The 25,975-nt window shown below is 33.0% G+C and overlaps 4 protein-coding genes across 5 annotated transcripts; 2 read left to right on the top strand and 2 right to left on the bottom strand.

Moving 5' to 3' along the window:
- The first annotated feature begins 2,548 nt into the window (after nt 1–2,548).
- On the top strand, nt 2,549–2,968 carry LOC119635493 (inducible metalloproteinase inhibitor protein-like). The gene is made up of 2 exons (XM_038030320.1): nt 2,549–2,635; nt 2,708–2,968. Exons 1-2 carry the CDS (start codon nt 2,569–2,571, stop codon nt 2,893–2,895), a joined length of 255 nt encoding a protein of 84 aa, XP_037886248.1. The 5' UTR covers nt 2,549–2,568; the 3' UTR covers nt 2,896–2,968.
- A 2,008-nt stretch (nt 2,969–4,976) lies between these two features.
- On the top strand, nt 4,977–6,315 carry LOC119632005 (cobalamin trafficking protein CblD). Of its 2 annotated transcripts, XM_038024683.1 has the most exons (5): nt 4,977–5,086; nt 5,201–5,435; nt 5,497–5,663; nt 5,722–5,886; nt 5,943–6,315. In XM_038024683.1, the coding sequence occupies exons 2-5, from the start codon at nt 5,243–5,245 to the stop codon at nt 6,225–6,227; spliced, it is 810 nt and encodes a 269-aa protein (XP_037880611.1). In that variant the 5' UTR covers nt 4,977–5,086; nt 5,201–5,242; the 3' UTR covers nt 6,228–6,315. The 2 variants fall into 2 exon arrangements, with proteins under 2 accessions (XP_037880611.1, XP_037880604.1); XM_038024676.1 differs by lacking the exon at nt 4,977–5,086 and having other exon boundaries at nt 5,119–5,435.
- Nucleotides 6,249–7,988, bottom strand: LOC119632028 (COMM domain-containing protein 3). Its single transcript, XM_038024703.1, has 2 exons — nt 6,868–7,988; nt 6,249–6,809 (listed from the first exon to the last, which is right to left on the bottom strand). The coding sequence occupies exons 1-2, from the start codon at nt 7,007–7,009 to the stop codon at nt 6,346–6,348; spliced, it is 606 nt and encodes a 201-aa protein (XP_037880631.1). The 5' UTR covers nt 7,010–7,988; the 3' UTR covers nt 6,249–6,345.
- Nucleotides 7,989–23,729: 15,741 nt separating this feature from the next.
- Nucleotides 23,730–25,586, bottom strand: LOC119632019. Its single transcript, XM_038024692.1, has 2 exons — nt 24,919–25,586; nt 23,730–23,967 (listed from the first exon to the last, which is right to left on the bottom strand). Exons 1-2 carry the CDS (start codon nt 25,398–25,400, stop codon nt 23,784–23,786), a joined length of 666 nt encoding a protein of 221 aa, XP_037880620.1. The 5' UTR covers nt 25,401–25,586; the 3' UTR covers nt 23,730–23,783.
- Between the last annotated feature and the right edge of the window lie 389 nt (nt 25,587–25,975).

Here is a 25,975-nt window from a genome sequence, read left to right as displayed (position 1 = left end):
TTGACCTTGTCTACCCAATATTATAGCGTATCAAAAATAATTTTTTTTTTGCAATACCTTTACTACGCGCAGAAGCAAGCATCGAAAACTTCATACTCCATACAAATTCTTGACAAGTTTCAGATTCGACACGCATCTAAGAATGCCCCTCTAATCGTCTGTTTATCCGTCCGTCTGCCCAACTGTGTAGTGTCTGTGTTAACCCCATTCGTACAAATGCAGATATCATCCACAAATTTGCAAAAGAATTTGAAAAATCACTGAAATCGGTCGGAGGGACACGACTACAACGCCCATACGTCTATAAAACAAAAACTGTGAGCAACTTTGCTTCCGGTTTTTTTTTTTTTTTTTGGTTGTTACTCATAAATTACAACACACGGACGCTATTAATTTTGATTTTCCAGCATGCTTGCATTTCAATTATGACAATCTCGAAAGAATTATGAAAGGATAAAGAAGCTAAAATGTATATAACTAATTCTTATGTTTATTGAGAAAGCATAAAAGATCAATTTGTCTTCTGATAATATAATTCTATCAATTTTAAATGGACTTACAATCCATAAAGGGCGATTGGTGCCGGGAATATGTAAATGAATGATTATTTCGACATATAGTGTGTATTATATAAATTGTTCAAACTTAAATCAAGTAGAAGACTTTTTGAGATTGAAATTCAATTACAAAGTTTCTAATTAAAAGTTAATCAACCAGCATACTTTGGGTCTTTGCCATATTCAGATAATCGTATAGAAATAATTTTATGTAACGTACTAGATATATCGCGTTAAGAAGTCATTGAATGAATTTATGGAACAAGCAAAGGCACCATATACCAGGTCAGTATTAGCTGCTCTAAAAGTTCTACGAAGACGCTCCAAAGCTACAAAGCAAAGGAACTCGGCAATGAAACAGATTTCGTTGTATAGCACAAGGATTGCCGACCATCTGAAATTCTTTCCTATATTATTATAGCTTTTGCTAAAATCTCTTACATTTTTTGATCAGCATTTTCCTCATTCATTGGATAAACTTATCGTGAGGACGAAAAGGAGCATAAAAGCTTAGTCTTTTCCACAGCTACCACATATAGGAAGATCTTTTGAAATGACATAAATTTACATACATAGCAAAAAGAAAACGGTTTCCAGAAAATAACGCAGCAAATTTCCAAAGTTTTTCGCTTCTAACACATGAACTAAGGCAAGTATCCATTAGAAATGTGTAAAATTTTTATAATTGAATGACGCCCCAACCCCCCTTCACCGGCTTGTAACTCAAATTATTACTTCCTGATATTTGTTATTAATAGTTTTTTTTTTTTTTTTTACCTAATCTATGACGTCATGGTTAATATTAACGATGTAAGGTAAGCGTTTGTATTGCTTATCTTGTATATGAAGTTTCAGATGCTGTTTGTTAATTCTCTAGGGAATTTCCATTTTTCAGTAAAACTAATAATAATAAGCCAAGTGTGAGAAGATACAGTCGAATTTAATCGACAAACATACAGACAAATGGTATTCCGCTCATATAAATTTGTTAACTGTTGTTACATGGAAATACTCCATATATGAAAGCAGCAGATTGTGTGTAGATTTGGAAATCGAATGCACGAGTCTGTGCGAGGATAGAATTTTGACTGTAGTAAAAAAAGTAGATGTGTTTCAATAACTGTTTTCAAAAAATTTATGATACGAGGAACATTAGCGGAGACTGACTGTATAGATGAGTCAACATGTCGGCTGGCTTACGTTAGTTTCGTTATGTAATTAATAAGATCCACTCAAAAGTTTTGCGAAATATTTCGCTTATTGGCCGACTAATACTTCGAGGTTTGAAAAATATCGGATAATATTTTAAATTCGCTAAAAACGCCGAGTAGCTATGATTTGCAGCAGAGATGAACATATGTAATTCACTTAAAGATTTTCGTATCTTTTTCTTAACAAAATGTTTTTTACACTTGTGGTACAATGGTATATTAAGTTTATGCAGCTATATGCAAAATCCAAGAGAACTTAACATAGGTCCACTTTTTGTTATACGGATCGGTTTAACATCATTTTCCGAATCGATCTAAGCTTATCTGTCTGTATAATTTTGTCCGAAGACCCTTGCGTTCAGCCTAGAGCGCGTTATTTTTAAGATATTTCGATGAAATTTCGTACACTAATATATTCTGATTTGACCGAACCACGTTTTCCGTCGGTCCTCATATCACGCTTTATGCGGAAAACTCATTATATGAAAAAAAATGCAAAATTTTTAAAACTCTTCGACAACAATCGTTGAGTAATAATATTTCGGCATTCTAAATTGTTGTCAAAAATGTGGATTAGGTGAGACAATGTTTTGAATCGTCACCCACATAACTGAATGACTGTATTAGATGAAGCGTATCTAAATGTAGGATATCTAAATGTCGGCCTTGCCCGGGTATAATGTTCTAATTTGCTTATATATAAAAAACTGAAACAAAAACTAGTTGCAGTTCATAACTGAGACGAATTGAATAACTGAAGTAAGCTTTCGTGTAAATTACAATTTTAATAAGAATCAAATATGAATCTTAGCCTTGCTTTACTACTACTAGCCTTATCATTATCTTCGATAGTAATCAGGGGGAAAGGTGATTATTATACATATAATATATTTCTATATGCTTAAATATACTTAAAATGCATTTTTTTGACATTTTTAGCAATGAAAACCTGTCCAGCCAACGAATTCTATACAGAATGCGGTGATAATTGTCAGAGAGAGTGTTCCACTTTAAATGAGCCATGTCTAATACGTTACATACGTTGTCCGGACGGTTGCTATTGTAATAAGGATTACGCTCGTAATGTGAATGGAAAATGCATTCCAATAAGCGAGTGCCCGAAATAAGTTTTCCTTTGCAGCTAACTTCAGGGAATTCACTTTCAGGATATTTGATACCCACTAAATGCCTAATTTATGAATAAAAACTGTAAATTTCTTAATAGTGAGTGCGTCAGTGAAACGCGTCAATAAACATTTTTACTTTTCAGATGATCTAGCAAAATATTTGTAACTTGATTTAAGAGAAGTGAAGAAAGAGGAAGGGATAGCGGAAGTGACCGTAACTATTAAAACGTTGTAAGCCTAATGGGTAAGTATTATGCCTTGACCAACTGAGCACTCGCTGTAATTACGACCAAAGTAAACCCTATCGCATTTGAAATGCCAAAAATTAAATTTTGAAATTTCCGCGTTGATATGCTATCATCATTTTTGCAAAGCGATAAAAGTGGGGATCGAAACAATCGCGTTTGGTAGACACATCTATATGCGAAACGTTGCTAATTCTAATGCTAGTTACTTGATAGATAGCATGATCAAAGGACAATGATTTGGTTAGATGTCCCGATAAATCACCAATTAAAAGCTTTGGATTGCGGAAAAAAGGTAATATAAGGCCAACTCAAATGGCAAAATTAGTAAATTTTGATTTCGCGAGGAAATCCCTCGATGCCCACTACATCATCGAATTTTGATGGTAATTAAAATTTTATAGCAATCGCATAAAAATTGAGGGGATCTACTCTGGCACTGGCAGCTCGAAAGTCTACTCACAATAATGCTAGATAAAGATAATAGATGTGGAGAGATTGTAGGAACTAGGCAGCAAAACAATAAATGTATCCGGTTACGTGTAAACTGTTTGCTGCGAGGGTAATAAAATCACTATCTCCCAAAAACGTAGGGAATTGTAGCTACAGGCAGAGGAAAAAAACGAAGCTTCTCTTCTTTTCCGTGAGTTCTTCGAGTTAAAGAAAAGAGTTCATCTTTTGTCTTTTGGCCATTTTTAATTTCTCTAACAGTTCGGTGGTTGTAATACTCTTTAATATTTCTACTTTCCTAATCACACATTTTGTTTCCTTTAATTTTGCTTCTTTAGTTCTTATACCCTCTGTTGTTTTGTTTTCTTGCTTTGGAAATGATTCTATCAATAGTTGTTATTATTTCTTCTATTCTTTGCATGCTCTTTTAAGATCATATAGACTTTTTTTATGCTTTTTATCCTACTTACAATATTTTATGCATTACTAGCAACTAGTTTTTTGCTGCATAATTTTGAAAACAAGTATTCAATTTATGTATTACATAAACTGAGGTAATTGTAATGATTATTATAATAGGATCTTCTGTGATGGGTAGGTTTATTAGATGGTTTTGTCCAGAGACATTGTTGATTACTGTTTCTTCTTTAAAGCGAGTACTGCCCATTGGGATGCTTCAATCAATTTCTGATCTTTTCTATTTCGGTATATTGCCACGGTATTGGCTCCTTTATTAATGTCTTTAGTAATCGCAAAACTTTTCGCGATCAAAAATTTTCGCACAATATCTCAGGTAAAATTTGCGGTTATTCTCCTATGATGCAGACGTGACAGGAATCATTCACGATAGTTTAGTTTAAAAGAAACAGATCAATTAATAATACTTTTCAGTAGCGTGATTGCGAGGGTTGAAGGACTTAAGATGAATCCACGTTGGACTAAAGAGCGTAAATGCATAGGCAAGACTTTATATTCGTAAAATGCTATAATCGCTTAAATATATCTCACAGAAGACGGCGCAACGTGAATAGCAAAAATTTCCTTTAGTAAAATTGTTTCGATTTAATTTAAATTTCCAAGTCGTAGTTTGTTGTAGGTTTTCTATGACAAAATTAAAACACCGCGAATTATTTTATCGATTGTGTTTGTCAATAAATTTAACTTCACGTATATACATTGGGTGTCATACGTCCTCAATACGCTGTTTCTTAGTAAATGTTTCTAATTGCAGATAAATCACTGTCTCCGGACAAAAAATCCGACATGAAGCTCCCCTTACAATCTACGAAAACGAAAAACTTGTTTACGACATAATATAAACGCAAATGTAAACAAAGAACAGCTGGTCCTACTGCTTGCATTTCAAAGCCAATCAAGATAGTTTAGCACATTTGACAATGATTTTGATTTTAAAGTCAATCAGTTGCTTATATTTTTTTCTTGGCATTAACGAAAAAAAAAGACAAAAACCAAATAAAATAAAATAACGACGTTTGGTAAACAATTATATATTATTAGTTAAAATAATTTTGTGTATTTTGTAAAAAAAAATTTGTGTTCGTAAATCCACTAAAATTAACATTAAAAATAAAGCGAAAAAGATTTCTTAGTAGAGAAATACACTCTGGTGGATGGAAAAAACTATTTGAGGCATGTCAAATACGTTGTTGAGGAGTCTTAGTCGTGGGCACGGATGTTGTCGTTTATACGGATGCGTCTGCGTATCTTATAAGCAAACATCAATTCTCTTAAATAAGATTACTGTCGTGAATTACTCCAGACGTAGTGATTCCAAAAATTTTGATCTCATTTTCAAGATTGTTAAGTCAAAAATGCGGGTAGAAGGTAAGGAGAAGACTTATTTATATGCGTAATGATTAAGATTCGCTTGTTCGTTATAATAAAGATACTGAAGATTTCTTGGGAGTTGAATGTGGTCCGAACTGGGAGTTATTATCTCCTCGTGGTAATCGTTTTTATTTTCCAAATGCAATTGGTCCTGCTTGGCAAGGAGCTACCAGTACTATAACACTAGAAGCCCCATTGGAATCAATAGTTGACTTTGAAGGAAAGGTACCAAATGAATTGTCAATTTCTTTTTGGCATTGCATAACCTAAGTCTGCTTTTAAGGCTTCGACAGAAACTGCCATGCTTCAATTTTCGGTTAACGAATGCCCGTCGTTAATCAAAAAATCTCTTCATGAATTATTTCCCACACCGGAGGTAATGTCAAGCGAGAAAATTGCCTTAATGACGCTAAGCTTTAGTGGAGATACCGAACAAGGTGCTAGAAAAGTAAGGGCACGTAGACTTCTCCTTTATGCAATATATAAATTTTAAGTTCCTTTTAGTTTGTATTGGCTGCTCGTGAAATCACTACACGTTTACGTTTACATGGTTATTGGGCTGATTTTATGAATCCCTTTAGCGGTAAACCATTTTATTCTTGGGCTAATGGTAAAAATCTCTACAAAGTCGATGATCGTTTTCGTGGGTTAAACATGAAGATTTTCAAAGTAAATGACTGTGTTATTATAAGTCCTGATAGTGCTGAACAAGCATTTTCCGGCACTATATATACAAATGCTCCTACAGACTACTTTCAACTACGATCCATCATCGATTCCCAAATCTAGTAGCCATAAATGATAAACGTTGTTTATTGTTGATATTTGTTTAATTGAAGCTTTATAGAATATTTTAGATTTCTTAAAAATTGTTTTCATGTAATTATTTATGTAATACAATGATGTTCTATTCCTTTGCTAGCTTTTCGCATTGTCTTTCGACATCTTTAAGTTTATTAATTAGAAGATGTATTTCCTCTGTGTTACAAACAAATTCTACAATTGATTCTCTGTCCCCGCTATGTGGATGATAGCAACCCAAATTGATATGGAAGCCAACTTCTCCAGAACTTTGGCTTGAAGTGGATGACTTTACATCGGCCATGATGCGCCATTGGACATCAGTAATATTCGGTAAATAGTGCCCTAAATTAAGCTGACGCAGAACAAAATCCTGACGGTGTTCTTCATACGTTCGCACAAGTTCATCAATGATAACTTGACTCAGTTGTTGATCTTCCAATAGCTGTCTTAATGATAACATATCTAAGGCATGTTTTGTAGCCAATGCAAACAATGTAATTACAGCGTATTCGCTCTGTTTTGCCTCTTCGCTATTCTTGAAATAAATTTCAGGTACTGGTGGAATAGCTAAAATATACTTTAGTGACAACACATGAACAAAGAGTGAAGTAACTACTTAACGTACATGCGTCGGGATGCAAAGTTAATTTAACACAATTTAATAGAAGTTTCCTCGTTAAATCTAAAGGAATTGTGGAACACAAAAGCTTAAGGCCATTGACAACCAAAGAGGAAAGTATTATATTATTTTTGTTCTCAGTATCCATATTTTATGGCGTTATGATCTAGTCGCTTTCTCTTTTAATGAATTGGTTTTTTTTTCTTCAATATTTCCTTTATTTGGCTCAAGGCTTTGCAATGATGCGGAACGACTTAAAAAAACATACCGTTTACACTATAGGACTCACCTGTCGACTCTGTAAATTTATTCGCTGCGATTTGCATTTTTCGAAATGGGAATTAAAGTTTATGTAATAAGCACACATAGGGAAAACACAAAAAGGCAACGGTTGATTGGCAGGCATAGGAATGAATGAAAGTTGAACACATTGTGAGTAATGAATGCGAAGGTAATGCTTCATTTTTCGCTGCTTCATTGTGTTTTCTTCCATAGACTGTTGCGATAAACTTTAATAACAAAACATATGGTAAATATGGTAATATTGTATAATATCAGAGACAATCAAATATATAGATATTTCAACATTTTGTTCGAAATCGATATTAGGAGAATCCTAGGGACTCTTTATATAACTGTTATCAGTAACATTAGCTATGCGGTTAATTAGTAGCCACTTGTATGCTTGCCCTTGAATTCTCATTTCTCGATATGAGAAGTTTCATCCGAATTCGTCAACGTACTTGGGCGAACATGAAATTTAGATTTCTTGAATTTTTTTAAATGAAACGAGAAGAAGAAAACAAATTATATATGTAACATACATACGTGCTCTCTGGTCATTTTTGATAGATAAAGATCTAATTACATACCATAACCCATATTCATTTAAGACCACAGATTTTATATACTTTGGCTTTGCAAACGTTTGAAAAAATGCGATGTCACATACAAATAATGAAAATGAATCGGCAAGCATGCAAATCGCTGCTAATTAACAGCGTTCTTACTGTTATTGATAACAGATGCACAAAGAGTTCCTAAAATTCTCTCAATACAAATTGTAAACAAAATGTTGAAACATCTATGTATTTTTTTATCTCTGATAATTATTATTATTATTAACTTAACCATAGAAATAAATTCTAAGACGTAAAGTCTTAAAGCATTCTAAGCAACTAAAGCTATTGGCTTTATTAAAAATTTTACCGCACTAAAGATTCGAACCCACGACCATTGAGTTACTACTCGAGATTCTTTGCTAACGGCCTATCAGGTTTCAGATAATATTGTCTCTTGCGTGATGGACTTCCAAATAGCGAAAATATTCATATTCATATTTATTCACTACATATATTATCCAACACGCAAAACAATTTAATATTAGAAAGATAGTCTTTCTGCTAATGAATAATCGTGTTGACGTTAAATGTTGAATCTGCCGAAGTAATAAGAAATGTCTTTGGTTTGATATCATCGTTTTCTAATGCGTGATCTTTCCGCGGCACAATAGCGGATTTAAGTTTTAATTATATTTATTAATTTTATAGGCAAAATTAGGAGATATCGGTATGGAATTGGCTTTTAGTTTCTCAATGCTCAATCTTCTCTTCTTGTGTTGGGTTTGTATGCGAATTAATCAATTCAAATATAAAAACGTAATTCGCAGAAAACGTGTAACAATGAAGTCAATGCATAGAATTGTAACGCGCTTCACCGTACCTATATTTTAGAAAAATTCGATGTTTCTGGTAACCTCGTTATTTGTTTACGTGGAGTTTTTAGCGTGTAACGGTTGTGACAATTCAAAGAGCAAACACAAGGAAATCGTGCGCGCATATCAAGCATTGGAATTGAACTTGAATATACAGAAAGATGAGTAGCAAATAAATAAAACAAAAGAGAGAAAACTATATATATAAAAATAATTTACTTTAAATTCAAAAGTTACCTTATTTTTTTTTTTTTTTTTAGTTAATATGGTACATTCTCTTGCAAAAATTAATAACAAAGTATAAAGATGATTTATTTATAGGTGTTATTTTTAAATTATATTATTGCGTTGTATTATTTTAAAAGATAATTTTCAAACACTGTACCAATCAATAAAAGTGATGAATTGTCTTTGATGATGCAATAAAATTTGATTACATTATGAAAATTAGCATTAATATTATTACAATTTATTTAGGCCCTCATTCTAGGATTAAAAGTAGAAAAAGCAGTAAAACAACTTTTTTCTAACAAAGTTCCCAAGTGTTTTTATATTAATATTCCTATTTTTATTATTATTATTATTATTATTATTATAAACTTAGCCAGAGAATAAATTCTAAGACTAAAGTCTTAAAGCACTAGCATCTAAGGCTTTCGGCTTTATTAAAAACTCTACCGCACTTGAGATTTGAACCCACGACCATTGAGTTGCTAGTCGAGACTCTTGCCTACTCGGCCACTCAGGCGGCTATTCCTATTTTTACTTTTTATATAGTAATGGGCTTGCATTTATATTGAATTCTTTATTTATATTTATAATACTCTACTAAAACTATTAGTAAAGCGCAAAGCCTTAACGAACATAAAGTCAGCGTTGCGTTTGCGTGAACGCAAATTTTTGCTAATCTAATAAATTTTGCCCGTGTTATCTTAAAAAGCAAAACACTGATGTATTAATGAAAAGAAAACAATATTATATGTTTCATATTTCAGGGGAAAATTTTTTTTTACTTTATTAATTGTGCATTGCTTCAAAAAAGTCATTTTTCGAAGAAATTTTTCGCTTTATTAATTTTTCAAATCATCAAAATTATGTAAAGAAAAGCTAGCCATTTGATTTCGACCAATCGATTATTTGTTGTTCTGTTTTGATAATAAGACTGTTGTCTTCCGTTAACAATAACTCTTAGACTGTTATACAGGTTTTTATAACCTGTAGTAGCTTTTTTCCTATAAAAAGATCGTTTAATAAATAATAATACGGATGGCTTTTCAAAGTTTCTTGAAAAGAAAAAGCTTTTATACTGGGAAGACATTTAACACCATTAGTTACATTGCTTTGCCATTTAACAGAGCTCATAACGAATGTGTTGCCACTTTTTCTTATATATTTATTAGAAGCCACTCCATGTCTATTCTCTGTACATTCTTATTGTTTCTTCTTCTTATTGCTTGTAGAAAAAATAGTCAAATAACTCATTGCAACATTAAAAAAGACCAAAAAATTGGAATCAAAAGTACAATTTTATTAAAAATATTAAAATAAATTTAATATAACGATTATATTAAATACACATTTTTCATTTAGCCACTGAATTAAATAAATGAATGAACGAATTTAATAATTATGCTAAAAATACATTTGTTTCTGTTGTTGTTTATTTCCGTTTTACATTTTACAACGCTTTGCTTACATAACAACTAATAACAGCTAATTTTTCGAGTATTATTTTCAAAACAAAAATATTATATAAATAATACTTAAGACGAAGTAATAAATTTTACTTATTTTGCAAAGACAATATGCGTAAATTGATTTATTTGTAAGCCTATCGCCGATAACGTAACGTAGGATAGAGAATCTATACGTGCATAATCGTTTTTTGAAAATGTCAAGGATTCAAAGTTTACGAGCAGAAACTGCAACCGGGCACAGAATCGAGTGTGAATGTAGTCGTGATTGTTTCTTAAATATGCATTGCCATCTGATATATCAGGATTATGTCAAATTTTGTGCAAAAACAAGAGTACTGATCTAATAAATAAATGACACGTCCATCGTTACTAAAAATATGTTGACTTTTTTAACATAAGCATTTATCAAAGCAGTTTTAATAATTTCTTTTTAGTTACGTTTTAAGTTAGTTTTTACTTATACCAATAAACATGTATATATTCCAAGGAGATGATCGGTCAGCAGCTTTTTTTCATTAAATTTATTTTGCGCAATTTACGCGTTGTCTACAACGCACACAAGCATACGTGCTCATGATCAGCTCGTGATGTTTACTGGCTTTGTTTCTAGTCCTTTATTCATTACCGTCATTTTTATGTTCACAAATAGATAAAAACATTATATAATAATAGGCCTCCATAAAATACCCTACACCATCCTAGAGTTATTGATGTAATGACAGTAATGGCAGTAATGACAGTATATGGGAAAAGGGGTTCATTAACATATCTTAAAAATTGCGACCTGCGGATTGGACAGATGAAGATAAGATGGACAGACGGACAAACAAATTTAAATCGATTCAAAAAATGATGCCCGAATCGATTGGCATAATAAAAGATGAGTTTATCGCGAGCCTTTTCTGAATGCTGCATACATGCGTACAAACTTAATGCACGCTTGTACCAAGGAGATGTGTTGTAGCGTAAAAAACTAAGATAGAAAACAGAAATGCTACAAAAGATCATTTCGTAGGAGCGTCACGTTTTCGTTTACTTTATTTGGTTATACTACTCCTAGTTACTGTTAACGATCCGAGATCTTACCTCGTTCTCGTTGCTATTGTTTATCAATACAAGTTACCTTTATAAATATATACCTATCAAAATTAGGCTCATTATTATGTATGGAATTCGTACCACATCGATATCAACAGTCATTTTCATCAATTTGGCCCGCTATTGACTAGACTTGACTTTCCGGATTTTTTTTTTTTTTTTTTTTTATTTCATCCAGATTGAAAAGGATTGAAGTTTTAAGTGGTTAAGGGCTGCCATAAGGCAGTGGTGCGACTGTCAAAGCCAATGTACCTGACTTTCGTGGCTTCGTGCTACGGACCATAAATTAATTACGATTAATGGGCGCTCATAGCTACACTGCTGCTGAGTGTTTCGGCGGTAAACGTCTAATGGATAGCGAACGGGCACATCATTTTTAGGCTGCGGTGATATCCTATCTCTCTTTCTCTCTCTCTCGTCCCATTTCTTTTGACGTGTAACGTGTATATAGGAGACATCAGGTATAGATTTATGTACATATATTTTTAAGTATATGAATGCATGCATATGTACGAAAGACTCTGAATTATATTCAATTCGGGCGTAAACAATTTATTCAAAGCTTGTTTAGAAGGCTGGGGTCAAAGCATATTTTAAGCAACTTGGCCGATTTTTTCAATGGACATAGAAAGAAGCCGATCTTTTTTCAAATATTTACATCTTACTTGCGTGTTTGTGTGTTATTATGTCTTTAATCGAAAATGTGCGTTATATTCATCTATGAAAGAATAGAAAGTCAAGACTATAGTTCCCGCGAGACATTGAAAATTTCGTTATACAAGGAAATATTTTCTGTTTATTTTCGAGGATGTCGATTAAATTTTAAGCTCTTGGTTGCTTTCTTTTTTTTTTTTTTTTTAGTAGTGTGTGTGTGTATCGGTGGTTTTGTGTTATATAATTGTAGTGTTTTTTCCGGTTGATTTAATAAATCTTAATGTTAAGATAGTTTTTGTTGCTGTTGTTTATTTACTGTCGTCCAGCGACTTTGCATACACATAAGTTTGGTCCGATAAACGTAGATATGCATATCATCTAAACATATATTCAGGTATATATGTATTAGCCTTAAATGCTTATAATGTGTAATGTGTAATATAAATATAATAAATACTTTTTTCAATTAATTTTTAATTTTAAGTGATGTTTAATTTTAACTTCACACACATGTGCAAAAATATTGCGTAAAAGACATTTTCTTCTATCTTTGTATTTGTAATATTAGCGAGTGTCATTAAAGAAAGCGCTTACAGCGGCCCTGTCCAATCAAATAAAAATATTTCAAAAATAAAAATTTTAAATCTTTGATCTAAACGGATTTTCTCAGGCCGTAAACGGATGCAAGCATTTTTGCTTTGTCCAAGCAACAATCGTGAGAAGAACAAACTTTAGAAACTCTTTTAGATGTTTATGCTTACATATGTATGTTCGTAATGCATAGAATTATGCATCGAATATCGAGCGTAGAGTGTACATAATATCGGCTAGCGTGAATACCGGCCGACTGTTGCAGAACAAAGCGTAGAATAGAAACTTGTTACGTAATGGCTGTGCAATATATATGCGTCGAATTATCTGCACGGAAGCCACGTTATTAAAATCGAGCAAGATAATTATTTGCCTTGTATAGTGTTCATATTTTCCTTACCGTCCCTCCCCTCTATCCTACGTAATATGTCTGGGAGGAGAGCGATCAGTGTAGCATTCATTCATAAATCGATTTACTCTCCATTGCTTGATACCTGTATCCGTTTGCCGTTTGTTGCTATTGCTCTGTTCAAAAAAAAAATCTACATATATATAGAATGCGTAAAAACATTAATAATTAATATTGAATAAAGAAAAAAAAATAAATAAAAATATCAATTGATTTTTCATTACTTTTGGTAAAACGTTATCCCTGAAATTTTTGTTAAAATATGAAAATGAAACTAAAAATAAAAAATTTAAGAATAAAAGTTCCTATGATATTATATGTGCGCACATACATAAATATGTGCACTCACGTAAAAATATATATGTATATATATATATATATATATATATAAATAAATTGTACATGTTGTTATAAATTTATATTACATTACATCATTAAGACGAATGGTTGTTGAAATTTTATAAATTTGTTGAATGTTTGTTTGTGTGCTTTAGTGCGAGCAAACAGTAAATGGTACACGCTTTGTATGAAAAAAAAACCAAAAAATATTTTTACTTATAATGAAAAAATTTATCACACAAACATGTTTGTATATATATATATATATATATATATATAGCGTATGTATAACGTACATAAATGCGAGTAAGTACGTGCTGTTATAATGTAATAAATATATGTAAGGAATATATGTTTATATATCATCCATTCTAATGCATCGTAAGTGGGATAAACATGTTTGTAACTATTTGACAACTCCTACCGACGAGGGATAAAGACTTTGACATTTACAGTTAGTACAATCAACTAGTATTTACAAATAACTGTAAAAACTATATATATATATATATATATATATGTTTGTATATATATATATACTCTTGCCCGTCAGTAGATCTAAAGCCAATTCAGCCAAAGCCACTTGAACTCGTGTCTGCTATTCGCCCATGTAAAGGTGTAGAAGTGTAAGAAACAACAACAAAAAAAAAATTGTTTTTCGCCCTTTTCTCCGATTTTCATATGATATTAAGCTTATAAAATCATTTAAACGTAGATACTGCTGCCATAAGAGCTTGAAATGGAGATTCGGAAAGTTCATCGTTTACATCATCATCAACAACATTTGAAATTCCGATTTGAGCATAATTTTTTCAAACTGGTAGTTTTTCAACCATAATCGGACCATATATATGTAATAATGTGCTCACCATTCGCAAGGGGTCCTGATATTTTGGTTAAGAAGATGTTTACAGTTTAAATTAATTCATTTCTCCAAGGAATCTACAGATATACAAACTTACATCACATAAGGTATAGTGTGTATGAAGTTTGTGTCAGAATTATCTAAGTCGATCTGAGGCCTCCTGCCTTTTGACGGAAACTGAAAAATTATAAAATTTTTACGAATTAAATTAAGTTTATCCAGTAAATCTAGATCATGTCATATGATATTTTGGGAGTCCTCCAATATGGTCGCTTTCATTAGAAATGAGCTTCTCGTGTATTAATACTAAGGCCAGTGAATAATTGTACTATGTGTCCGAGGAAAGCAAACTCATCTACGGCAAGAAAGCTTTACTTGCTTTGTTTTGTTATAATGGAAGAATAAGTGAAAAATAATAAAATTCGCTTAGTATAACGTTAGTTTAACGTATTCTCCTTGACGGAAACTTTCATGAAAATTATGCATTTACATAAAGATGTAATGCATAATTCTGGTAGTATTAGGAAATGAATGCAGCGAAGTGCTTGCTATAAAGTGTCTAAAGATCGACCTTGCTCGATTATATCATTCTTAGTGGGGTTTCAATGAAATTTGAAGTTTATCGACAAAAATACATGGAATTCATGTGTGCACCTAACATGCATGTGAAAGAAGATGAACCTGATGACTGTTGGCTTAGTGATTGGCATATTTGTTATCAGAATTTGGGCAACGACCGCCAGATATCGCTGTTCAAACACCAGACTTCGCATCGCTTCTCATGCGATCTATTTCTTGCCTCGACTTTATCATCATAAATAAACAAATAAAGGGAAAAAATAAAAAAAACGAAAAAAAACATTTCAAGTTAATAATTATTTCTAAAATACTATGCTAGCCGTACTATGCTAGTGTACTACAAATACTATTACTACTACTACTACTACTACTACTACTACTACTACTACTACTGTTTACATCATTCAACCTGTTAAGCGATTCTTGAAGCTCGAGAAATTTTTCATTTGTTTGATTTTAATTCATTTTCTGCTTTCTGCATTATTTTGCACATCTGCACGTGTCTGCGGATCAATGCATGTCCGCACATATGGAGTCCACTTACTAGGCGTAACAATTTTTTATAATAAACACTGGTGGGTAAAGGACTTGGATTTAAATTCAATATTGTTTTTTTTTTTTTTTTTTTTTGTTTATTTTATTTATACGGCAAGTGTATACGTGTGTGTGTGTGTGTGTGTGTGTGTGTATTATGTATAAACTTTGAAAACCATATAACCTGAGGGACAGAAAACTTTTAGTTTTTATTATATTTTACTTCGTACTCTATATGCTTGCTATTGTTTTTAATTTGTTACATTTTTTGTTTTTGTAATTTTTATTACTTGTATACCCACCACAAACCAACGCAACCAAGGAAGGCAATAATTGTTCATTCATGAGAATATGAATACCAATGCAAAGGTATGTCGTAAGTGAAATTCAATGCGTAACTCCGAGTTAATTAAAAAAAAAATGCTGCCCTAGTAAAGAGGTGAATAAAAAGAAATCGTAATTATCATAAAATTATTGAAAATAATGAACGAAAAATCACTTATGCAACAACTATGCTTTGCGATTTTTAAAGCGCATGCAAGCAAAATAGAACCAACAAAAGGAAAAATGTGAAGAAAATTAATAAGTGAATGAAAACATGTCTTTTTAAGCTTAAAGTGACTTATGCGTGAAATAGGCGCCGGCTTACGCCTTATGATACCGAGTCAACTCGATCGTCATTGGTGCGCATATGTTGCGCGACTTTGACATTTTTACAATCAAAAGATTTTTCATTCGATAGTAAAAAAAAAAAAAAAAAACGCCTACTTTATCGACGCCTGCGAACACTCCACTGTACCACTTACAGTGAGTTCATAATCCATAGTTATCGAGTTCGAGTTCGAAATCGAGCTCGGAGAATTATAAATCGGCTTCAGCTCGGACGCAAAACAAGTGAAAAGCCTATAGTGGGACAGTGGCCATCGTTAAATACCCCACAGCATCCTACAGTTATACATATAATTACCGACACTGCAAAAATAAGAAGAATTCATTATTCAGAAGGAGGCACTTTATGACCAGGCACTCTTTCTAAAATGGCTAATGAATCATCAAACAAACGTAATGCTCTTTCTTCACAGGAATAAGGAAAGATTACTTGGCCGCATGATTAGTTTAGTAGATAAGAGCCGCGATTACCGAGTCAGTGTTAGTGTGCTCAAATTTGTGTATGTGTATGTGTGTGTGTGTGTGTGTTACCTTGACCGTATCTATAACCGATGCTCGATTGGTCGGTAAAGGGCGTAACAGTAACTGATTGGGCACCCTAATCCACTAGACGGCGGCGACTAACTCCCTGCAGCGCTTTCTCTTTCCTCACATCTTCCTGATCGTCTCCGCATTATACGAAAAGGGCACAATGCCTCATAAGTGATTACTCATATTGGAAAAAAAAGAAAAAGCTTTCCTGGAAACTATCCAAAAAGAAAAAAGAAAACAACAACAAAGTATCGATGCGAATGCTTATTGCAATCGATTCGTGGAATTGCGACCAACTAATAGGAGGAAAGTTTCATAGTAAATGCCTTTAAAGGGAAGGGAAGAGTATCATTGAAGCCTTACAAAATGCAATTAATTTTTACTTAGTATTGCATCTTTGGATTACGAATAATAATACACGAATCTCTCAAAAATTACCTAATCGGATAAAATGAAATGTAAATAGTTCTTGTTTTTAAGGCAACTAAATAATAAAAAAGAAAAAGAGGAAGAAAAACAAGTTAACCTCAAACAACTATCGCTTAAATGGAAGGGGTGCTGTAAGACCCAATTTTTTCTCTTTCCCTCTTCCTGGTGCTAGGCAATGACAGTCTTGTATGCATAAAAAAAAAATCCTATTTATTCATCCGCGGATGACAGCAACTTTTGTCATTCGTTGCCTTTCATCAGCAGGCAAGACAGCGCCGAGATAAACAAAGACAAAAAACTGCTGCATGATGAGTGACGCATTAAATGGAGATCTCATAAAAATAACAGGACAAGATCGAGCTAATAGACCCAGTTTCGGTGTCCACCGAAACCCAATGATCTCTCTCTCTCTCTCTCTCTGTCTTAACACATTCGTTGGATACAAAAGAATGATGCAATCAAGTTCTTATGTTTTTTGGAGCAGTGTGAGAAATACTTCACTGTAACCAATATCCTCCGGGCCATTTACTTGTAGCCGCCGAAAACCGTCCAAAATTAGAGTATAGCGAGTGTGTGTTGGTTGTAGCGACCTTTCAAGTATGACAAAGCTGAATGCCGGCCGTGTAAAGCCTATGTATAACTATAACCGGGACAAGTGTGGATAGAAGAGATAGAAGAGACTCGTTCACCAATTAAACCTTTTAACAGCATAGCACGGCTCGCTTAATCCAGCCATCTGCTCGTTTGCATATTGTACGATACAATACGGAATCGCATTGCCAGCCTTTGGAACAGTCCACCACCAGCGGAGATCTTTCTCGGACGTATACAAATACTAGTCCCTTCTTCCATTCTTTTTGATCTATAATCCCTCCCAGACACTATTGTGGCTGCACGCGCAGGTAACATTTCGTGAGTTGATATATGTACAAGAAAAGATGAATAAATGAATAAAAGAGACATTGATAGCTTCTCTGCGAGATGGTAACAAGTTGTTGTAAATTGAAAAAGAAAAATAAATATTTTTAAATTTTATATACAGATCAGACATAACTCTTCCACCTTGCCCTAGCATGCATCTATGAATCGAATGAATCATGCTTTCATGGTCTTTGAAATAACTAAAATAAAAAGTTGCCTTGACGTTGAACTTTAATGCGTTTCACTTTACAAAAGCATCTCCGTCTATGCGAGATTCCAAAATTCGTTTTCAAGGACGAAATAAACTTCGTCTTCATTTACTAGGAATAAAATAGAATTGTAGGCTAAGGAGCCCGTCACCATTCAAACATATCATTTATTATTTGATCATTGCATTATTATTTCATTATTCGTGTAGAAGATTTACATTTCGATCGTTGTGCAAGATTCGAAGGCATCTGCATAAAGTATGTAAAGGAAATCTTGGTTTAATTTAATTTGTATCTAAAGTGAATATAGTTCAAAAGAGACCATATGTGTGTGTTAGCCAAGTGATGACTGAAATTCGAAATCACACTTGCACTCCATTCGATTGGCGAGATTACGCGTAAGCTTTGTTTACGATAACATTTAGTTATACACATTATACATACTACAATGACAAATGTGCCTCGAAAAGGAATAAAGAATCTCTTCTGGATGCAGTTTCTTCAAATTTTCATCACAGATTTCCCTATAGCATGCTCGGACGTACGGACTGTGTTGACAATAGTCTGCTTGCAAGGCACAAAGCATACCATACCGTTACCGTCATGAATTCAGTAAACAATCCACACTGCCCCGGAGAGCAGTTCGGTGTTTACATATATGTTATGGCAGCAGGGTCGCCAACACTCTGTTCCACGAATACGAATTCATAAGATTATTTTCATACATAATATGTAATAAGTAGAGAATGCTGTCTTTTTGTCATATCAGGCTCAATATTTTTTTGGACTAGCTTGAAGCGTATTGCATTGCATTATCAGAGAAATTAGTTCCCGAACATGATGATACGATGTTTAAAATGAACAATGAATCGCCACAAGATAGGTAAGTAGTGGGTACTTAATGTTCGTTCTTTGTTTTCTTTTCTTCTTTTTTTTTTTTGTTTTGTATTTAGTTTGAATTTTTTATTTATTTATTTATTTATTTTTTTTTTATACTTTCCATCTGTGTGTATTACAACGTTCGTAGATAATCGACTATACGCCCCTTTGTATTTTTATTGTTATGCACAAACAAAGGCTTCTTGCTTCTTGCTTCTTGCTTGGCATATCCATGCATACAGGTATATGTATGTATGTAGATATTGCAAGATTAACACGCATTCAATTTATTTTATGCGATGTATATATATATTGGTGATATTAGCTTTGAACATATTTTCACAATTTTTTTAATTGTTATTCATATGTTAGGTAAATTATGTACGGGACCCTGGTGTGTAATTATTTTATTATATATATAAATATATATATATGTGTGTGCGTGTGTATAATATATATCATAATAAAAATTTTCGCTACTAAGTTAAAAAATGTAATTTGTTTTTAATAATTAAATTTTTTTTTGTTTACTAATAATAATAACAACAACAATAATTTGTAACATACATTCATTTAATGATAATTATGAAATACTGATAACATTACCTTATATACATACATACATTTGTGCGTTATTCATATTCACATATATGCATATTCATTTGCATATATATATATATATATATGTATATATATAGATGATAACGCTTATGAAAAATTATTTTATGTAATTATATGTATTGCTTTTTTTTTTTTTTTTTTTTTTTTTTTTTGTCTTTTTATGCAAATTAATTAGCGTTGAATTTCTATTCATTTATGTAGGTTTTCGGCTGACACTGTCACTCGATTCAATTTGCTTTGTTAAGTAATTAAGAATCATTTGAAAATTTTTGGCTTTTTTTTTTATTTACTGATTTTTATTATATTTTAATTTATTAATTTCAAAATAAATTAAGAAATTTTCTCTCTAGATGGGACATGAACAAAAAAAAACGACATATATATTTATATAGGGAAAGTAAAGATGGAAAAAATCTTCTTTTTTTTTTTTTTTCTTGTTCTCTTATAACGTGAAAAAAGATGGAAAAAATCCAAATTTATTTTTTTTTTTTTAATTTAAGCATATAATTTAAATAAAAGATATGCTTAAAACAGGATACTTAATCCTGAATAAAAGATACGATACGATATGGACATGGATAGATAGATGATGTCAACCACAACAACAACAACAAAGATAATGCATTTACATGATACTTAAGAAAAAAAGTTAATTTTATTACTTCACAAGACTGTACAACTTGAAAACTTTTACACCATTTTCCTCAAAGTTTAGATACAAGCATGTAAGAAAATTATATTCGATCTTGGCCGAATATTTTATACTGGTTATCGCCGTTACTCGAAAGAAGACTAAAAAAGAGGAAAAGAACTAAATTTTCATATGATGATCTATGATTTCTTCTATTTCCTGCATAAGTTTAGTGGTGTATGTGTTGTAGTTTAGTTGAGTAAGAAGTAAAAAATCAAATACGGAAAGCAAAGTTGTTCACAGTTGTTCTTACATAGGCACGTGGGGTGTTGTAGACGCCACTGTCCTTTGACTGATTTAATTCACTCTCAAATTCCTTTGCAAATTTGTGGATGATATCCTATTGAATGTTTATCATATATATACAACACAGTTGGGCAAACGCGCAGACGAATAGACGGACATGCTTAGGACGTGCATGCCGAAGCTGACACTAGTCAAGAATATATAAATTTTTGGGGGCTTTTTAAAGCTTGCTTCTGCGCATCTGTCATAAGGTATTGAAAACAAACTTAAACTTGGTAGGCGTGGGCGGTTTTTTCCATTTTTGTACAGGTATTCCAGCATCAGCCACAGAATACACATTGATAGTTTTTGAGTGATGTGCAAACGAACAACTTTTCATTCCTTTCAAAAACCCGTGGGTTATGGAGGTTGTTCTTAACTCACGTAATCCTTCGACCGATTTTGTCCGTTTTCCGTAAATGATCCGCGTGCACGGACTTTCATTGTTTCTGACAAATTTGTGGCAGATAGCTTCCGCATACATCACACAGATAGCCAGATGTTCAAGAATATGTAGACTTTGTGAAGCTCCTCTGAAACTTCCTTCTGGCTGTTGCAAACGTATTGACAAAATGAATATACCCCCCATCTTTCGGTAATGGGTATAATAAAATATATATTAAATAAGTCGCACAGAATTAAAGAGTTTGCAGAAGTAATTCAAGCAACAACATTGCTGCCATTTACCAGAATAGTTTGTCTAAAGAGCCAGTCAAGGCCATCGCGCTTGTGATTTATCATATGTTTTGCATTAGACATAACTTTCATAATAATTTGTTTTTTTTTTTCCTTTTAATGAAGCGAAATATTATCGATTTTAAGAGTTGCTCGGAATGTATTGCGATACATTAGACGGCAGAGTATTATATAATAGAAATTGTTCACCAAGTACAGTACACGCTTTTGGAGATTTTTGGGTAAGGATAAGTTTAAAAACAACCATCCATGCAAATCGGTTCACTTTTATGTTTGGCGATAAGCAAGTCTTCATAGGGGCGCTCGCTTACTTACAATCGTATTAGTTTTCAATAAAATAAAGTCGCACTCTGGGAATACGCGTCAATAGTTTGCCGGTAAATTAACTTAAATATCCGCTCAAGTCTTCGCCAGTTAATTAATTGATGTATCGTATTATTAAAGCATTCTTAGGCCTAAGTTAGGCGGACTTCTTTAAGTGGCAGAAGCTATGGTCGTATTAAGCCGTACTCAACGAACCATCAAAGGCGAGTAGTAAGCGTTGATTAGCTACAAAATGTGTACACGTTACAGAGAGACTGAGTTGCAGTACTTCCCACGACATCAAGTGATAAGTCGTGGATTAATGCTAAGAAGGCGAACAATAAAAGGTAATCGATAGCCGGCAATGCCATAAAACCCAGTTAAGTGTAACATAAAATATTTGCGGCCGATTTTTTAAAGCAAGCGAACCCATTTCCGTAGAAGACAGGTAAAGCAAAGGCAATGGCTAATCTTGTTTGGAATGCGAGCAATTGTTTGTGTGAAGGCTTTAGAGAAGATGAAATGCGTGAAACTGCACAGGTCAGTCAGCTGCTCTCCATAGCTGCACATAGGATCAGAAGTCCTGAGCTGTTTTGAATGAGAGACTATCGCACAGGAAGAAGAAGTTGCGTCACAATGATTTTCCAAATCAGAAGATGTGCTTGAAATAGCAGACTTGTTACAGGGGCAGGCAATGTTGTTAAAATTTATCGCAACAGAAGCGCTAATGCTTAGCATGAGTCACCGAATAGGTAAGAATCGCGCTTGCAAACAATCTCATATGCGACAAAAAGAGATTTTTTGGTTGGCAGCTATAGTGAGTCGGCCTAGCCGGTGAAGGCCATAACACTTACCGATTACGCATTGACCCACCCACCAAGCTGCCGCAATTCCCTCTAGCTCGTCCTCTTGAGCAGAGACACCGAAGGGGACTGCTCCTTCGATTGGTGGCTGGCTATCTTTTACTATCTTATCTTAGTATCTATAACAACAATAAAAATAATATAAAACAATTTTCAAATATAAACAGAAAAGATTGCAAAGGTAAAAACTTTGTTGTCGTTGTTGTTTAGTTGATTTCAATGCACATGTATTGAGCCAATTTGCAACAATTCAAATAGAATTCAAATCATTTTGGAACACCCATCCATTGGTAGATTTGCCCTTCTCGTTTTTTACCTAAATCGCTCAGTCGATGAATTCGTATGATTGCCTTTGAAGAATTGCAAAGAAAAACTGAGAATTTGTAACGAATGCGTTTTAAAGAAGAAGCTTGAATTTATGCCGCCATTAAGTTTAGAATTTCTCACTATTTTCAAAGATTTTCATTACTTTTCTTTTTTTCCTAATATTTTTGTTTTATTTTCATTTTCATTTTCATTTTTTTTTTTTCTCTTTTAGTTTTCAATTCAAGCAGAAAAGTGAAAAGAAAAACATATGCAAAAAATAAATTATAAATAATTATCATCCGAATGAATGGAAACGTCAAGGCCAAGGACACTTTTAAATACGTTAGTAGATGTGTAAAAATACATGAATTCGTATTCATATTCATATTCATACATATATATACATATATATATATATATGTACATATATCTATATGAAAGGTCATGAAGGTTTTTTAACATTCAACACATTTACCCACGAGAAAACATACTTTTTTTTTTTTAGTTTTTTTTTTTTTTTTTTTTTTTTTGTTCTTTTGTTTTTATTTGTATTTATTTATTTATTTATTTTTTTTTCATTTTAATTTAGTAAAAAACATTTCCGTTTCCGTTTAACTTGCTTCCAATAGAGAGAAAGATTCGTTTTTTTTTTTTTTGTTTTTTTTTTTTTTCTTGCAATATTGCTTAAAGAAATATAAGCAAAAATTAATATCATTTTCTATTAATAATATAACATAGTATCATAAGAAATTGTGTGTGTTTTAGTAAAATCTATCGGCCAACGCCGATCAATTATATGAAAATGATGAAAAGTTTGCGATAGAAAATAAGAAGAAGAAGAAAAAAAACATAAATATAAAAATATATATAAAATTGATTTTGTTGATTTAAATTTAAATGTATATATATATATATATATATTAATTGGTTTGTAGGTAAACTTTCGCTACATATATATACATATATATATATATATATATATATATATATATATGTAGCTGGTCTCCTTTAGTAGTTTAAGTCAGATAAATGAAGGAATTTATGTTTGTAGAGGTACGTTGTTCTCCGTCTCTTTTAATATGGGTGCCGTCCAGACGCCGCTACCCGAACGTGTTTTACGAGTCTGTACAATACCATCCATTATATCCAATTGTAAATTATGTATACTTCCACGGGGATCAGTTAAAGGTGGACCTTGGAAACCACTACCACGACGACTGCCACTAATTGAGAAAGTCGGAACGCAAAGGAAAGAAAAAAGGCATTAAAGGACATCGATGTATTCTCATCAGATACAAGATTACATACTAAATATGCATCGTGAAGACTAACACTATTGCAGAATTATTCGATATTGTTTTCATTTTATTTTCAATACTTAAAAGTGTATATCAATATTTACGTAAGACGGAAGTACGGCAATTTAAACGTTTTTATCGTCCGTACCTTTATATGTCGTTATGCGTTCAGTTTTAAGGAATAGCGTAACAGGCTGTAAAAAAGTCTTCTTATTGAATCTATTATATCTAAAAACCAGTAAAAACATTGTAGTGGGACTCGGCCCACCATTGAGCACCCTACGTAGATAGATATTCGCCTAATAAATTTATCCATACAAAGTTTCTTCAAAATATATATAGAACTGGTTGGGCAAGTGGTTCGCTCCGGACCATTCGTTGGGCCAAAACATGACGGTGCGTGTGCCAAATGCCATCAAAATGTCTCAATAACTGCACTGATGGTTGAACATTAGAAAATAAAGTGGAGAGATGGACAGACAAGTTTCGATCGCTATAATAAAATGGGAGCGTATCTCAAGGCCTTGTGCTCTATATATATATGCCCTTGTACCACAAGGCAAAATTTATGCACAAGTTTGCTTATAATTACAACAAAACTCTCTTGATCTCTTCAATTAAGCAAAATTAAGTTTATTATTGTTCAATATATCCTGTTGCCTGATTCTAGGGATAAGAAGAACAGCACAATAAGATAGAATTAATTTTCAGGAGCTGGTGAAATTTCGCAAAAATATTAGTCGGCCTTCTTAGGTTTTATGCTCGAGCTCTTTTAAGGCAAAGTTTCTTTTCTTCCGTGCATATGTGTGTATACGTTATTATATATGAAATTATTATATATATTATATACATTATTAATATATTCACAATGCTTACCTGTATGTAGCACCAGATATAGATTCGCGACGACTGCGTCCGAAGAGCGTTGGTTGTGCGGCGGAGATCGTAACCACCGAGTGCCTGCGCGTACTGCCCGCCACATTAGATCGCTGCGTTAATGTAGTCAGAAATTTAACTTCGTGCGGACTTAAAGTGCCTGTGGTTTCTCCACCCACATCCGATAAACGTCGCACTTGACTGGCCGTAATACCTTCGGTTATTTGCAGCGAAGGCAGCGAATTCTTACGACGTTTCTGCATATCCGGAAATGGGCATAACAAATATGGATTTTTTGGTGATTCCGAGTCATCGCTGTTTGATCTGAATTTCACATGTGCAGCGGCTCCCGATAAATCAACGCGATCGGCTGCGCCCTCGTCCACATTAGCATCGCCATCAATTGCATGCGTTTCCTCGACCACAATGACAGGTTCCTGCGTATTCAAGCTGAAGACCGGAGTAAACGAAGAACGACGCATCTTTTTTTTTTATTTTTCGTTTTCCGTTAATCTCCTATAGATATCCGGTAAAATTTTATTTGCTTCGTCTTTATGCTGAGCTGTCTTTCAAATGTTTCGTTATTAAATCTTTTCCTTTTTATGATTGAAAAATTATGAAATGAAACGAATTATGATCAAAGGCCTCCTTTAATGTGTTTCGTTTTTTTTTTTGTTGCTGTAAATAAAGTGAAAACAAACAAGTGAAAAAGTTACATTCGCCGCAAAGTGTATGTAGTCTTGATATTCATAAAGCATTATACTGGAGTAGTAAAATATATTGTTTGTGACCCGCGGCTAAAAGATGACCCATTGGCTGAAAGAGAGTAAAGTTGGTAGCTGCCGAGTATCCACTCGCCGTAACAAGTAGCGGGCTTACAATGGCAAATTTTACGATCGTAAAATCGAATGTCGGTTAATATATTCAAGCTATGAGCGAATTTACTCGATATTGATTGCTATGAATCAATCTTATTACCGCTTGTAAGCTAATAATTAGATATTCCTATCAATTCAAGTTATGAGTGAGTTGTAGTCAGGTGGAATCCGATATTTCG

This window comes from Glossina fuscipes, unplaced genomic scaffold (genome assembly GCF_014805625.2).
Source record: "Glossina fuscipes isolate IAEA_lab_2018 unplaced genomic scaffold, Yale_Gfus_2 0, whole genome shotgun sequence".
NCBI classification, from domain to species: domain Eukaryota; kingdom Metazoa; phylum Arthropoda; class Insecta; order Diptera; family Glossinidae; genus Glossina; species Glossina fuscipes.
The sequence above is the reverse complement of the archived record's forward strand: the minus strand, read 5'-3'. Positions and strand labels throughout refer to the sequence as shown.

Coding starts and splice junctions, on each gene's coding strand:
- LOC119635493 (XM_038030320.1), top strand. CDS start 2,569: ATGAATCTTAGCCTTGCTTTACTACTACTAGCCTTATCATTATCTTCG. Junction 2,636..2,707: donor GATAGTAATCAGGGGGAAAG/GTGATTATTATA, acceptor TGACATTTTTAG/CAATGAAAACCTGTCCAGCC.
- LOC119632005 (XM_038024683.1), top strand. CDS start 5,243: ATGTCAAATACGTTGTTGAGGAGTCTTAGTCGTGGGCACGGATGTTGT. Junction 5,436..5,496: donor GTCAAAAATGCGGGTAGAAG/GTAAGGAGAAGA, acceptor GTTATAATAAAG/ATACTGAAGATTTCTTGGGA. Junction 5,887..5,942: donor CCGAACAAGGTGCTAGAAAA/GTAAGGGCACGT, acceptor AGTTCCTTTTAG/TTTGTATTGGCTGCTCGTGA.
- LOC119632028 (XM_038024703.1), bottom strand. CDS start 7,009: ATGGATACTGAGAACAAAAATAATATAATACTTTCCTCTTTGGTTGTC. Junction 6,810..6,867: donor AACTTTGCATCCCGACGCAT/GTACGTTAAGTA, acceptor AGTATATTTTAG/CTATTCCACCAGTACCTGAA.
- LOC119632019 (XM_038024692.1), bottom strand. CDS start 25,400: ATGCGTCGTTCTTCGTTTACTCCGGTCTTCAGCTTGAATACGCAGGAA. Junction 23,968..24,918: donor ATATCTGGTGCTACATACAG/GTAAGCATTGTG, acceptor TTTCTCAATTAG/TGGCAGTCGTCGTGGTAGTG.